The following is a 14292-nucleotide window of genomic DNA, read 5'->3' on the forward strand; positions in this document are numbered from 1 at the left end:
GTTGTAAAAAAAAAAAAAAAAAAAAAAAAAAAAAGTATTTCATTTGTAGAGGGGAAATGCCTTCTGACTTTCCGGAGGGAGACCAAGACAGGTGTTCAAGAACACAGTGAGTGAGTTTATAGTTGCAGAACCTGATAAATGCACCCCAAACTTTCCCTCTTTATGAGTTCTTATGGTCGTTTTAGTTAGCAAATCACCACCCGTATAAACCTTCTCAACCAGTGTTAGCCACAGCCACCTGTTCTGGGGCATCACTAACCATGAAGTGTCCACTGCCCACTGGGACACTTTGGAAACTGGCAAAGAAAATGATTCTAATACAGACAAGCATCAAGGAGCTGCAGACGGTGTGCTTTACAAGACAAGTGCCTTCCTGTCCCAGGGCCACGGGCCTCCTCCCGGTCTGGGGCTAACAAGTTACTCATCCTCTTGAGGAAGCTCCAAGTATAAAGGTAAGGACCCCATCAAGTAATTCATTGGATGGTTATCACTGACTTTCCTATATTAAAAGGTAAAACACTCATTTTATTTTGACACTTTTTCTACTTAAGAGGGATTTCAAGTCATAACTACAGTCTATTCTCCAATGTGTCCACAGCCCATAAAGGCATTCTAACCCTTACCTTCCTACCCCAAAAAAGGAACTCAATGCTATCATTTCAAATATTCCTCTCTTCTTCTAGTCTTCCCATTGCTACCTTTTTTTTCTCTACTAAAGCCCACTTAGGCTAAGTCTTGTACTTTGACTTCTCCATTCAAGTACTTTGAGTCTTAAGTTCAAACCAACTAATGACCTGTCCTGCCTTCAGCACACGGGCGAGCCTGATTACTGACAGTTTCTGCTACCTGACCAGATCCATCACAAACCCCATGAAACTTTAGGCAAGTCCCTCAATCTCTCTGTAGCTCAGTTTCTTCACCCTTCCAGAAGACTGGGCTCATCACCCCAAAAATACAAGGATTCCTATGACTCATCACACTGTTTCCAGTCCTGACCTCCCTCACAGAGTCCGTTCCCTCGTGCCAAGCTGACTGTGGGACACTCGCTTGGGTTCCTCATCACTAATTTTCTTCCAGAAAAGTACGGTGATGAGAAAGAGGAAGCGATTTTCTCCGGCACATAAAGTATGGATTAATCCAGTTCTCCTTATTCGCCACATTTGACCCTCATTGTCTCCCTGTACCCGACAGAGCTTCAGGCCTGGCCTCATCAGGTCTCTTCCAGAGCGAGCCTGGGGCCTCAGATAAGAGGCATCCAAAGAGCTTTCCTCCTCCTCCCTCGGAAATTTTAAAATCCTGCTTCCTTTTCAGCTGTTAGTCTGGGGGAGGGTTTGTTTACCGTTGCTAATGTCCAGTTGCTTGGTTGCTAGGGTGTGAGGGAGTGGTGGTAGGGCCTATTCTGTTTGCTTGCTTTATAAATACCAACCTTGGCTTCATGTGCATGGCGTTTTCTTTTATCATCTGACGGCATCCCTCGTCCCCTACCCCTTCTGGGAAAGGCCTACGCTTTTATCTTGACAGTGAGAAGGGCTCTGGAGCTAAAGGGTACATGTACTACGTCGGTTTAAAAAAAAAAAAAAAAAAAAAAAAAATCAGCAGTCACACGGTTTGCTGTATGTAGTCTGCTGTAAACAAGAGGCTCAGACAAGAAGCCCCCCAAGGATGCGAGCATAATTCAGGACTCAGGCACTATCTCCAGAGTGCTTTCTCAATGTGCTAAATGAGTAGCTAGGTAACTTATCTCAAAGAACACATCTGTAGAGTAACACCCTATCAGACATTCTACGTCTACAAATACTTCGTAGGGACGCTGCAGAGTTCCTTCCAGTTGTAAGGCAAGTTACACGTGTACAACAAAGACATCACTAGTACATTTATTTCCTCGTGGGCAATACCTCCAGTCACAGAAATGGCATCACTGAACTATTCACGGCCCACACAGGGTAAACTAACAGTGAAACTTGGGAAACAAATGAGCAACTTTAAGAAAGACAGCTGTTTTATCAAAACGAAGCAAATTTTACTGAAATTTTAGTAGTCTCAGCTGAATTGCATTTCATTCACTCGCTCAACCAATGTTCACTGAGTGTCTACTCTGTTCCATGTGAAATGCGCTCGGTCCAGCTTAGGTGAGAACTACATTTATTTAAAAACCCCGTGTGTATCCACAAGGGCAGAGACGATCCTCTGTTCGAACCTCAGGCAATCAATTACCACCGTGAACTCTCCCCTCGTCCACCTACATTCAAGGGCACACCTTGCAGAGAACAGTGCCCTTTTTAGGAAAATCCAATATGCAAAACATATTAGAGGGGGAAAGCAAACAATTACACTGTCTTCTTTAAATGCTTCATTCCTTTAGAACAGATAAATTAAACACCACCTGAATCAAGGGATTGAAGTTAACATCTCCAATAACCAAACAAGAGTATGTCATGTGTCCTCCTAACGTGGTGTGCCAAGAAGGGCATCTTTTTCGTAGTAGTCCAGCCCAAATCAGGAGAAAACATCATATAAAACCCAACTGCTACAAAACAATGGACCAAAATGTCAGTATCGTGAAAGACAGAGAGGCAGAGGGCCTCCTCCTGATTAAGAGACTAAAGAGACATAAATACAATGTGTAATCCTGGATTAAATCCTGAACTGGGAAGGGGAGGAGAGGGGAGGGAGGGGACAGGAGGAGGATGCTATAAAGGACATTATTGGGATAACTGGAGACATTTGGATATGAACTTACATTACATAAGAGTATTACATCAGTGTTACAATTCCTGTTTTTGTTAATTGTACTGTGGTTATGAAAGAGAATGTCCTAGTTCTTAGGAAATATATGCTGAAATATTTAGGGGGAATAGGGTAGCATGTCTGCAACTTTCAGACAATTCAAAAAATATGTAATAGAATGATAAGCAAATGGAACTAAACGTTTATTAGTAAGGGATGAGTAGAGACAAAGTATTCTTGTAACCTTTCTGTAAATCTAAACTTAAATAAAAGATTTAAAAAATATTTTTTTAAACACATGAAATGGAAGATTAAATCTGGGTTACTTATAAGAACAAAGGCCTTGACTTGTACATATTAAGTGTTGTGACATTTGTGTCTTCTGGAACAACTGTGTAAGACAGCTTGGTCTGTCTACAGAAAGAAGAAAATGGGTTTGAGAACCACAATTTCTGGGTGAAGCCCTACCTTTTGCATCTGCTAAATGAGCCATCTTGAGTTTCTGCTTCCTTAGTGTGACAGGGTCACAATGTAGCTTCCTCTACTCTCACAAGGTTGCTGTGAGAAGCAAATGCCATAACATATGCAAATGTGCTTTGTAAACTAGAAGGACTCTGCTAACAGAGCTCTTGTTTCTAAAGTATTCCGGGGAAACCACGAAGAGAAAGGTATCATACCTCCTTTACTTAGGTTCTCAAATGGACTGACAGGAACAAATAATTTGGAAATATGTTGCTTTTTCTCTCCCAAGAAGCAATTCAGCCATGAAAGAATATGAAAAACAAGCACATTTTTTATTACACTCTCCTCTGATAAGTGAAAGCCAAATCTGCTTAAAAAAAGAAAAAAAAAAAAAGTTCCTCAACTCAAGAATATCCAATTTATATGGAAAACATGGATCTTAAATGAGTACAACATGTTCAAACTGTTTCCAAGATACTGTGTTTAAACTGCCCAAGAAGCCAGCCTGCCCAGGGCCAGCACCTCCACATCAGGATGAGTCCCGAATCCCTGAGAGGTCTGGCTTGACCCCAAGCCACGGAAAGTGCTACAGCCTTCAGAGCACGCCCGGAGATGGGTGCTGAGCTGGGACGGGAAGCAGGTGTGGAGAAAGGAGGGCCCGGGGACATGGCCTGTGTGCGTGAAATCCCCCGCCAGGCTTTTCCCTCCTCTCCTCCCCCAGAAGGAAAGATTGTGCCCACGCCCCCTTTGTTCTGAGCCGCGGCCACTGTCCTTTCTGTTCCTCCAACTGATCGAGCCGGCCTTCATTTCAGAGCCCTACACCTGTTCCCCCGGCCCGAACGCTGTGCCAACATCTCCGCATGGCTGGCTCTTCCGGTCAGTCGGGTCTCAGCTCATAGTGGCACATCCCTCACAGGCCTTCCCTGACCACGCAAACTAAAACAGCCCCTCATCAGGCACTGGCACACCTCCTTGTTGTGTTTATTTTTGTAAAGCTTTTCCTCCTGACGTTTCTTCCTGTTTACGACTCGTAAGCTCCCTGAGAGCAGGGACTTTGGTGTTTCGTTCATGGCTGAATCTGCAGCAGCCAGAACAGAGCCTGGAACAGCGCAGGCACCCGAATGGAAGAGTGAATTTCCAGTTCCATGCCCACACGGCTGGTGGTCAACAAAACACCCTTCAACATGTCCAGAGGACAAGCTCAGGGACCCTTTCTTTCCCGCATCTGGCAAAGGCATCGGGTGTCACTCATGTTCTAATTCTCAATCAACCGCCATGGTCTCTCACTCGCCACATAATTTGGTCCTGCTGCTTCTTTGAAAATATGTCTTGCATTTGACAAGGTCTCTGTTTCACCCCCACCGAACCCTCTAGGCCCTCATCAGCTAGAAGGATATCCCTCAACCTGTCAAAGTCTGTACCTCTTCAATCCTTAGAAATTCCTCTGGCAACAACCGACGCCCTTGTGGAGGCCGAGTGGCGCTAGTGGAACCGCGAGGCTGACGGACCAGAAAACCCAGACGTGGTCACATCAAACACCTGGTCTCCCGAGTTTCAGGTCGCTGTCTTCACATTCCACTGTGCCCATTTCAACAAAAATAAGTCTGTGAGCAGCTTCCTGCAGGCACACCTGGGTGGCTCAGTCCGTTAAGCATCCAACTTTGGATATCAGCACAGGTCATGATCTCACAGGTTGTGGGATCGAGCCCCGCATCGAGCTCTGCGATGCTTGCTTGGGATTCTCTCTCTCCCTCTCCCCCACTTGTGTGTGTGTTCTCTCTCAAAATAACTAAAGAACCATTAAAAAAAAAATATATATATATACATATATATATATATATATATGCGCGTGCGCGCACACACACACACACACACACACACATATATACACATCGTTCACGGGTCCAAGCCCCGCTTGGAGCCGACAGCTCAGAGCCTGGAGCCTGCTTTGGATTCTGTGTCTCCTTCTCTCTCTGTTCCTCCCCCGCTCGCACTCTCTGTGTCTCTCTTAAAAATAAAAGATTTTTATTTTTTTTTAAAAATGTTTTAAAAAAATAAACAGCTTCATGCAAACATTCACCAGCCCTGCCACCTGTACAGGCTGTGAACTTTCTTACATTTGTAACTACTACAACTCATTCTGGACACATCTTTATGCAAAGAATGATAAAAATATTTATTTGGAATCCAGCTAATTTTGCTTCATTTATGGATAAAAGTTCTTCTCAGGATCCAGTGTTTTTTTCTTATTTATGAGCAGTTTTCTCTCTTCTGCTGATGATACATACCCCTGGCAGATCCCAAATGTAAACTCAAAGAAAAACTTCAACATACTCGTTCTGTTCTTTTGTTTCTCTCCTTCTCTAGGTACAGAGAACTGACCTCCAAAGGACTGTCACGTAACAGTTCCTTCCCTTTAACAGAATGGCCGAGATCCCCATAACCTGACTCAGTTCACGGAAAACCAAGTATACACTGTCGCTCTCCTTTTAAAAAAGGGGTAACAAACTGCCCCAAGGTATTCTTGCTAACAGACATACTTGAAATGTGAAGTTTAAAATATTCTTCGGGAGGACCTGCCCAACTAAGCACATAATCATATACAAAGGACTTGCTTTATGAAGAATATTCCCCAGAACTGATTTCTAAAGAGCCTTGCTTTCCCAACAGAACGCAGCTTTAAGCTTAGCAAGCTTTACAGTGGTTTCTATTACTAAGCCCCAAAATACAGATTTAAATCACAATTTTACCACTGATTAGCTGCACCACCTCATCAGCTCATCTTCAGAACTCATGTCCTGACTCTACAACAGTGAGGCTGAAGCACATATAGTACCTGCAATCCTTAGTAATTCTAAAGTTCTTGGATTCCATGATGGCAAAGATCAGAAAACTTCTAACCGATCTCTTTTTTTATCAGTTTATTTATTTTTTGAGAGAGAGAGCACGCACATGCACACGAGGGAGGGGCAGAGAGAGAGAGGGAGAGAGAATCCCAAGCAGGCTCTGCACTGTGAGCACAGAGCCCCACGTGGAGCTCGATCTCACAAGCCACGAGGTCATGACCTGAGCCGAAACCAAGAGCCACCTGGGCGCCCCCTAACTGATCTCGTTGCAGCTACTCTCTCCCTAAATTATCCTTCACTCTACCGGCAACTAATTTTTCCAAACTACCACTGGGTTCATTTCCTATTGCTGTTAAAACAAATTACCTCAAACTCTGAGACTTACAACAACACGGATTTATTATCTTACAGGTCTGGAGGTCAGAAGTCTGAAACAACTTTCATTGGGCTAAAATAAAGATGTCACGGGGCTGTGTTCACTGAGCAAGCTCCGAGAAAAAACCGTTCCCTTGCTTTTTCCAATTTCCAGAGGCTGCCTTCCCCGGCTCATGGCCCTTTGCTCCTCCTTCCAACCCAGCAGTGTGCCATCTGCAAATCTCTCCGACTCATGATTCTCCTCTCTCACTTATAAGGACCCTTGTGTTTACACTGGGCTCCAGATAATTCAGGATAATTCTCCAGATAATTCAGGAGAAGCTCGCATCTCAGGGTCCTGAACTTAATCAAACCTGTGAAGTCTCTTTTGCCATGTAAGATAAACATTCACAGATTCTGAAGATTAAGTCACGGACACACGAGGGAACCGCTCTTCTGCCTATCACAACTACTGAGTAACGTAGGCCACCTAATCAAAAATCTGCAGTGACTGAAACCAGACAAGGACACCAGGAGAAAACTAGAGACTGTATCTTTTACGTACAAGACACAAAATTCCTCAACAAAACATGAGCAGACCAAATCCAGCAACAAAGGAGAAGGATTATATACCACAACAAAATGAGACTTATCCCAGGAATGCAAAGTTGGCTTAACATTCAAAACCAATCAATCTAATACACTACACTAATGAAATGAAAGGAAAAAAACCCACATGATCATCTCACAGACACAGAAAAACACATTCAACAAAATCCAATGCTTTTTCATGACAAAATAATCAAACTAGGAACCGAAGGGAACTCTGTCAACTTGATAAAGGCACCTACGAAAAGCCCACAACTAAGAACATCATACCTGATCAATGGGGAAAGTCAGAATACTTTCCCGTTCTTTAAGATCAGAAACAAAACCAGGATGTCTGCTCTCACAAGTTCTATTCAACACTGTACTGGAAGTTCTTACTCAGGGCAATTAGGCAAGAAAACCAGAAGGCATTCAGATTAGAAAGCAAAAAACTAATCTGTATTTTCAGATGACATCATCTGTATGCAGAAAAATCTCAGGGATCCACTAAAAAACTATTAACCAATAAACAAGTTCAGAGAGGCTGTAGGTTTAAGGTCAATACACAAATATCAACTGTATTTCTATATACTAGCAGGGAACAATCTGAAAATGAAATGAGAAAACAATATCATTTATAATAGCATCAAAAAGAATTAAAATACTTACAAACACATTTCACAAAGGTACAAAGTTTGTACACTGAAAACAATAAATCGTTGTTAAAAGAAATTAAAGATGACCTAAAGTAGAAGAGAATTAACAGTCCAGAAATAATTCCTTACATTTATGATTGATTTTTAACAAGCGTGCCCAAGAAAACCCGAGGTGGAAAGAAGACTTTTCAACAAATGGTGCTGGGACAGCCAGATGTCCACATGTCATAAAATGAAATTTGGAGGCTTCCTTACAGCATACAAAAAAAACGTACTCTGGAGCCATACACTTAAATGCAAGGACTTAAACTGTAAAACCCCTAGAGGAAAGCACAGGAGTCCATTTTTTGTGACCCTGAGTTACATAAAGCCTTCTTAGATATGATAACAAAAGCACAAGTGGTAAAGGAAATGATAGGTAGGTTGGACATCATCAAAATTAAAAAGTTTTGTGCTTCAAAGGGTACCATCAACAAAATGAAATGATAACCTTACAAAGGGAGAAAGTTTTTGCAAATCATATATCTGATATGGGATCCAGAATATATAAAGAACTCTTAAAACTCAGTAATAATTTAAAAAAAAAATTGTTTAAATAAGCCAGGAATCTGAATAGGCATTTCTTCAAAGATACATAAATGTCCAACAGCACCTGACAAGATGCTCACAATCATTAGCCATTAGGGAAATGCAAATCAAAATCACAATGACTTTCCATTTCACCCCCACCAGGATGAACAATCCAAAGTCAGATTAACAGCAAGTGTTTCAAGAACGTGGAGGCACCAAGACTCTCAACATTGATGGTGAGATCTGAAAATGTGCAGGTACCGTGGAAACAGTGTGGCAATCCTCAAAATGTTAACCAGAGAGTTACCATGTAAGCAAGCAATTGTACTTTTTTTTTTTAAGGTTTTATTTTTAAGTAACCTCTACATCCAACTTGAGACTTGAACTCACAACCCTGAGATCAAGTCACACGCTCCACCGACTAAGCCAGCCATGCGCCCCAACAAGCAAATATACTCTTAAGTACACACTCAACAAAAATGAAAACATAAGCCTACCGAAAACTGCTGCTGACAGCATCATTATTTATAATATTCAAAAAGTGGAAACAAGCCAAATGCCCATCAACCGATGAATGGATAAATTAGATGTGGGATACCCATACGACAGAGTATAATTCATCAACAGAAAGGAACAAAGTACTGACACTTGCTCTAACGTGTACCTTAAATACATTCTGCTACATGGAAGAAGCCAGTCACAAAAGACCACGTGTTGTAGGATTCCATTTACATGACATTTCTGGAATAATAAGTAAATCCATAAAGACAGAAAGCAGATAAGGTGTTGCCAGGGGCTGGAAAGGCAGGGAATGGTGAGTGACTACTAACAGGCATGGTGTTTCTTTCTGGGCTGATGAAAATATTCTTAAGGTAGATGGCAGTTACGATTACACAACTGTGAATATACTAAAAACCACCGAATCGTATACTTTAAATGTGTGAGGTTTATGGGGTGTGAATTATATCTCAATAAAAGCTGTTTTTAAAAGCCCAAGTACTCAGTTCATGTGCAAACCCACTGTTGAACGTAATAAATTTTCAAGAAGTCTGGAAAGAAAATAAATACATAAAATATCTTCTAAGAAATACATATATTTTTATTTGTTACATTTAACAGAAAAAGCATCTATGCAGAAGAGTGATCCCAGGAATGCTCTATCCTAGAAAGGTATAGGACTATTAGTAACACAGCATGATTTAAAATAAACAAATCATAAAATGAACAGCAGATTTCAAATAAACACCATCGAAGGCTCCTGAGTGGTCTCCACGTCTCTGCCTTCACGACTGATCTTCAGTCACCTTTTTAGACTCGCCTCCCTACCCCTCACACAAGTTCAGCTGGGCTAGGCTTTCCCCTGCTCACCTCCCACCACTCACTGAATGCCCTGCTCACCCCTCTACCACCTATCTGCCTTAGATCTTGAATGAATTCTGAGGACTTTTCACCCAACCAAATGCTTCTTCGTCTTTAAGGATGTGTCCCATCAAAGAAATTTTCCTCACTCTTTCCAGACTATACCAACCTATCCACCGACCTCTGACAGCTTGAACTGTCCATACCTCTAAAGGGACTCCTCACCACCCCCATTCAGCTAATGCACTCTCACAATAATTTAAAAAAAAAAAAAAAGAGGGGCGCCTGGGTGGCTCAGTCGGTTGGGCTTCCGACTTCGGCTCAGATCATGATCTCACGGTCTGTGAGTTTGAGCCCCACGATAGGCTCTGTGCTGACAGCTTGGAGCCTGGAACCTGCTTCAGATTCTGTCTCCCTCTCTCTCTGCCCCTCCCCTGCTCATGCTCTGTCTCTCTCTGTCTCAAAAATAAATAAAAACATTAAAAAAAAAAAAAAAAAGAGACAGAGACAGAGACAGAGAGAGTCGCCTATACTTTACCTTTCCAGCCTTGATTCATTGATTTATCCATGTCATCTGCCAGCTCCCTCACTTTGGGAAGAGAGCAGATCAGCTTTCACCCAGAGCCCTAATGTAAACGGCACGCTTGCCAATGACAGAGCGCCACCTAGGTGCAACGCAGGGTAACTCTCCATGGCCGTAGGAAGACCTCCACACCACTTTCACAGAAATGTGCTGACCGGGAAAATAAGAGCCCCCGTATCGTTCCGCAGGGCAATGCAGTTGTGTGATAAGTGCGTCTTGCACCTGACCAGTTTACCTCACATCTTACAGGTATTATCTGCCAGCTCAGTGCCATTCATGCAAGTCATTTAGTGTTCACCAAATCAAATTCACTTTCTGAAGTACACTACTTGGATAGATGGCTAAAAATTCCTGGGATCATCACATGACAGCAGTTTTGAGTTTTCTTATAACAAGTAGAAACCATGGATGAGTGCAAAATGACAAGAAACCTCGCGATCTACTCACATATAACGGAGCTTGCTGTGGATTAAGTTTCATGACCCAGGACACTGAAACAGAAAAGGGAAAAATAAATGAGAATAGAATTAAAAGTTATGATCACAGCAGTATAAAAGCCACAAATGCTAGGTGTCGAGTACGGCTCTATGACCACAATCAAAAGTCTGAGATGATGGGATGCCCAGCTTTCCTTAGAGGTGTGGGAAGGTCAGAAGGTCAAGGACCGCAAAACGTCTTGTAGCCCAGAGTCAATCTCTTTAACTGGGGAGAAAGACTTTGATTGAAAATTAAAGACAAAAGCCTTCACTGTCCTGGGAGAATTTTCAACAACCAACAGGATATTGAATGCAGTTACCAAAGCAAAAACAGCGTATGGTCAGTTACACTTTTACATAATCCCCCAAATTTCACAAAGTGTCGCTTGGCCAGAGTCTCTTCCAGTCACCAGGGAACATGGGGGGAGAGACCGCAGAGGTCCAGAGAGCTCTCCTCCTCTCCACCCTTGGAGAAAGGAGAGGCTGGCCTCCACAAACTGCAAGTTCTTACCCTCCTCAAAATTAACAGCCAGATTCCCTGATGTTATCTTCACTAAATGAATTCACACAAAAATCTTAGGAAGAATTTTGAAGAAGACTTCCAGGCTGGTTAATACATTTCCCAAATATCAAGAAAAGCATACTCTCGAAAGTTTAACTTGGTGATTTGACCAGGAGTTCATGCTAAAATATCATAGTCCAGAATCACGGACTTCAGGACAGCAGGCCCTTTGCCAAACACCCTGAATTTGAGTATAAACTGATCCTGTCCTCACAGAAGTCATAGAGGCCGACCCAAGGGACTTTATTATAATTCGATCTAAGGAAGTTTCTTACTCTTAGCAGGTTAAATGAATTAAATTAAGGGGCATGTACTAACTAACCAGTGATGTAAACAACAGTATAGAAATGTCATTCACACGTGCAAAAATATAGCTGAAATCACATTCTTTGTGTTCTACCAGATTACAAAAACCTCACTAACAGTGAACTGAAACCCAAACAGCATAAACGAAGGCAGGTTATCAATGACTAAATGTTTAGAAGAAAGAGCAATGAATGTCCTAGCCACCACGCATAACTTACATAACAGATTCCTCTTAATATTAAAATCCTCATAGATCTACCAGTTTGGCCAGGCTGTGTATGCCCGAGATGAAGGCTCACCCAAAAAGCAGTTAACACATACTTAGGGGAAAAAAAACAAAAACCAAAACTGTAATCAGGCTCCTAAACCCAATCATCTCCAAACCACTCGCAAGCCATAGGCTTTTCAGCATGTTCTGAAGACAGCCCAGGGGCTCCGCCACAATGACGGCCTTCACAACCATCCCTGTTCTTTCTCTGGTCCGCTCCCCAGGCTGTAAGACACCTGGCTCAAGGCACTCTTCCCTTCCTGTCTTCATTTAATAATTTTGTACCCATAGGTGCTAAAAATCACCTGCAAAAATCCACAGCGAAAAACCAAGCTTGAGAAATGTAGCAGTAACTAACTCGTTCAGTCGAAAAATAAGGTAGATTTCCAGCCCATCAAATTCAAATAGCAAGCGTGGATGGAAAAGAAAGACTGAAGCATCTGAGTACTTTTCTCAATGCATTAACTATCCATTTAATTTAAAATCAAGTTTCCTGTGCTCACGAGCCTTTTAATCAGCTTTCCAGGTCCTGCCCAGACTTGCCTGGGACAGAGGATTGAAAGAACCTATAACTTTAGAAACCGATTTGCCTTACCTAACTTGTGACATGTTCCTGTCAAGAAGTATCTGTGGAAACTGAAACAGAATTCACACTCGGGTAATCTGCAACAACTGGAGACATCGAGGGAGACACGCTAGCGACTTAGGGCCCTCTGATGTTTGTCCATCTGCCAAGAAACTTCGGGCAACTACGTTTGAAGAGACCACAAACATCAAGCTATCTGAGCGGCCCCACTGCACTCAGCGGGAGGAGCTGGGGGAACCCACATGGTTCCAAGGAACGGCTGATGCCACCTCAACTGGTGGGTATTATGAACTCGTCAGAACCCATACAAGTTGTTCTGATATGAGGATTAAGGAGGAATGACAAAGTGTCTGTCCCTGACACTGGTCAAAGGGACAGGCCATTGTTATGCTGGCAACAGAGGCTGTTGAAAGAATAAATCTGTCAAAAGTCATCAAGGCAATGACCCCAGAGGCAACAGATTTGTAAATTCAGATTGCTTTAAGCTTCTTCAGTGCTGACACACAAGAGGAAAGGCAGGACTAATATTTATAGCACTAGAAAGCTCTATAAATGAACTGAATATAAATTCAATATTACATTTAATCCCCATAAAAAGACATTATTTTTCCCCGTTTCACTGGTGAAAAAGAATTGACTCTTTCAATGTTAAATTATTTATCGCCAACTGTAAGAAGTGAATGAGCCTAAATTCAAACCCCATCTGATGCCCAAACATGTGCTTTTCCCCCTTATCAGGATAGGATCTCCTGAATGACCTCAATCTACAAACTGACTCCTCCTCCCCTGCCCACCCCCACTCCCCCCCCCACCCCCGTCTAGCCCCCAATCGACACACACTATAGACTCCCCTTGACTTTGTTACTTTAACTATCACTGTGCATCTATAATGTGTCAGGCATGGTACTCCCCAAGGCACAAAGGGTACAGAAGGAGTAAAGACAAAACTCCCAACCTTCATAGAGCTTATTCTAGGAGTAACACAGATAAATACAATATTAAAATAAATGGTTTTCAAATAGTGATAAGTTCCATGGAGAAAAATAAAGAGAAGAGGGAACAGGAAATGAGAGGATCCTGTTTTAAATATGGTACTGAGGGAAGGCCTCTCTGAGGTGACATTTACCCCCCCAAAAGTGAAAAGAGATTAAGAGGGACACCTGGGTGGCTCAGTTGGTTAAGCGTCCGACATCCACGCCGGTCATGATCTCGCAGTCCATGAGTTTGAGCCCCGCATTGGGTTCTGTGCTGACAGCTCAGAGCCTGGAGCCTGCTTCAGAGTCTGTGTCTCCCTCTCTCTCTGCCCCTCCCCCATTCTCTCCCTCTCTCTCTCTCTCTCTCTCTCTCAAAAATAAATTTAAAAAAAAAAAGAAAAGAGATTACAAAAGCATGTAATAGAGGTAACAGGTGGAAGGTGTTCCCAACTCTCAAATTGGCCCCAAAACTGAGAAATGAGAGTTCCAATGCTTAACCATCAGAAAACTTGTTACCTATAACGCACAACTTACTCTACACATTTATAAGCTTACTTTACTGGAGTGAGAATCGTATTCTAAAAGACGGAGCACACTGCAGGAAGGCAGTCTCTGGATCAGAGTGAACACACTTAAAACCCAAATTTATTCTCTAAGGCCAACTGAAAGTCTTTGCTCTGTCGATGGGATCTTTGATCGAGCCTTCCCCAAAGGAAAATTAAAGAGGTGTACTACTTCCTTCAATGATTTCATCAAGGAATTTTAAGAGGGAAAACCCTACAATTTCCTTCCTACTCAGTAACCAGTGAATGTCTTTGACCGAGTCCACATTTCCCTGGGCTGCTTTCGTGTAACACAAGTACCACACGAGACAGGCATAGGGGGGGTCATAAAGGAAGGCTGCGTGCCATGAGAAAGGCAATGAAATGAAAAGAGCAAAATTCAGACACTTAAGTAGGATGTGATGTCAAGCAT

General features: G+C 42.5%; 1 protein-coding gene across 1 annotated transcript in view; it reads right to left on the bottom strand.

Annotated features, from left to right (window-relative positions):
• Positions 1-14292, bottom strand: part of AKAP13 (A-kinase anchoring protein 13) — a 336564-nt gene that overhangs the window by 236945 nt on the left and 85327 nt on the right. Inside the window, 1 exon segment of the mRNA XM_019460188.2 lies at positions 10593-10636. Coding sequence (XP_019315733.2) covers positions 10593-10625 — 33 coding nt within the window. The 5' untranslated portion in view covers positions 10626-10636.

The sequence above is a fragment of the Panthera pardus genome, unplaced genomic scaffold, assembly GCF_024362965.1.
Source record: "Panthera pardus isolate Hobbes unplaced genomic scaffold, ASM2436296v1 HiC_scaffold_24, whole genome shotgun sequence".
Classification (NCBI taxonomy): domain Eukaryota; kingdom Metazoa; phylum Chordata; class Mammalia; order Carnivora; family Felidae; genus Panthera; species Panthera pardus.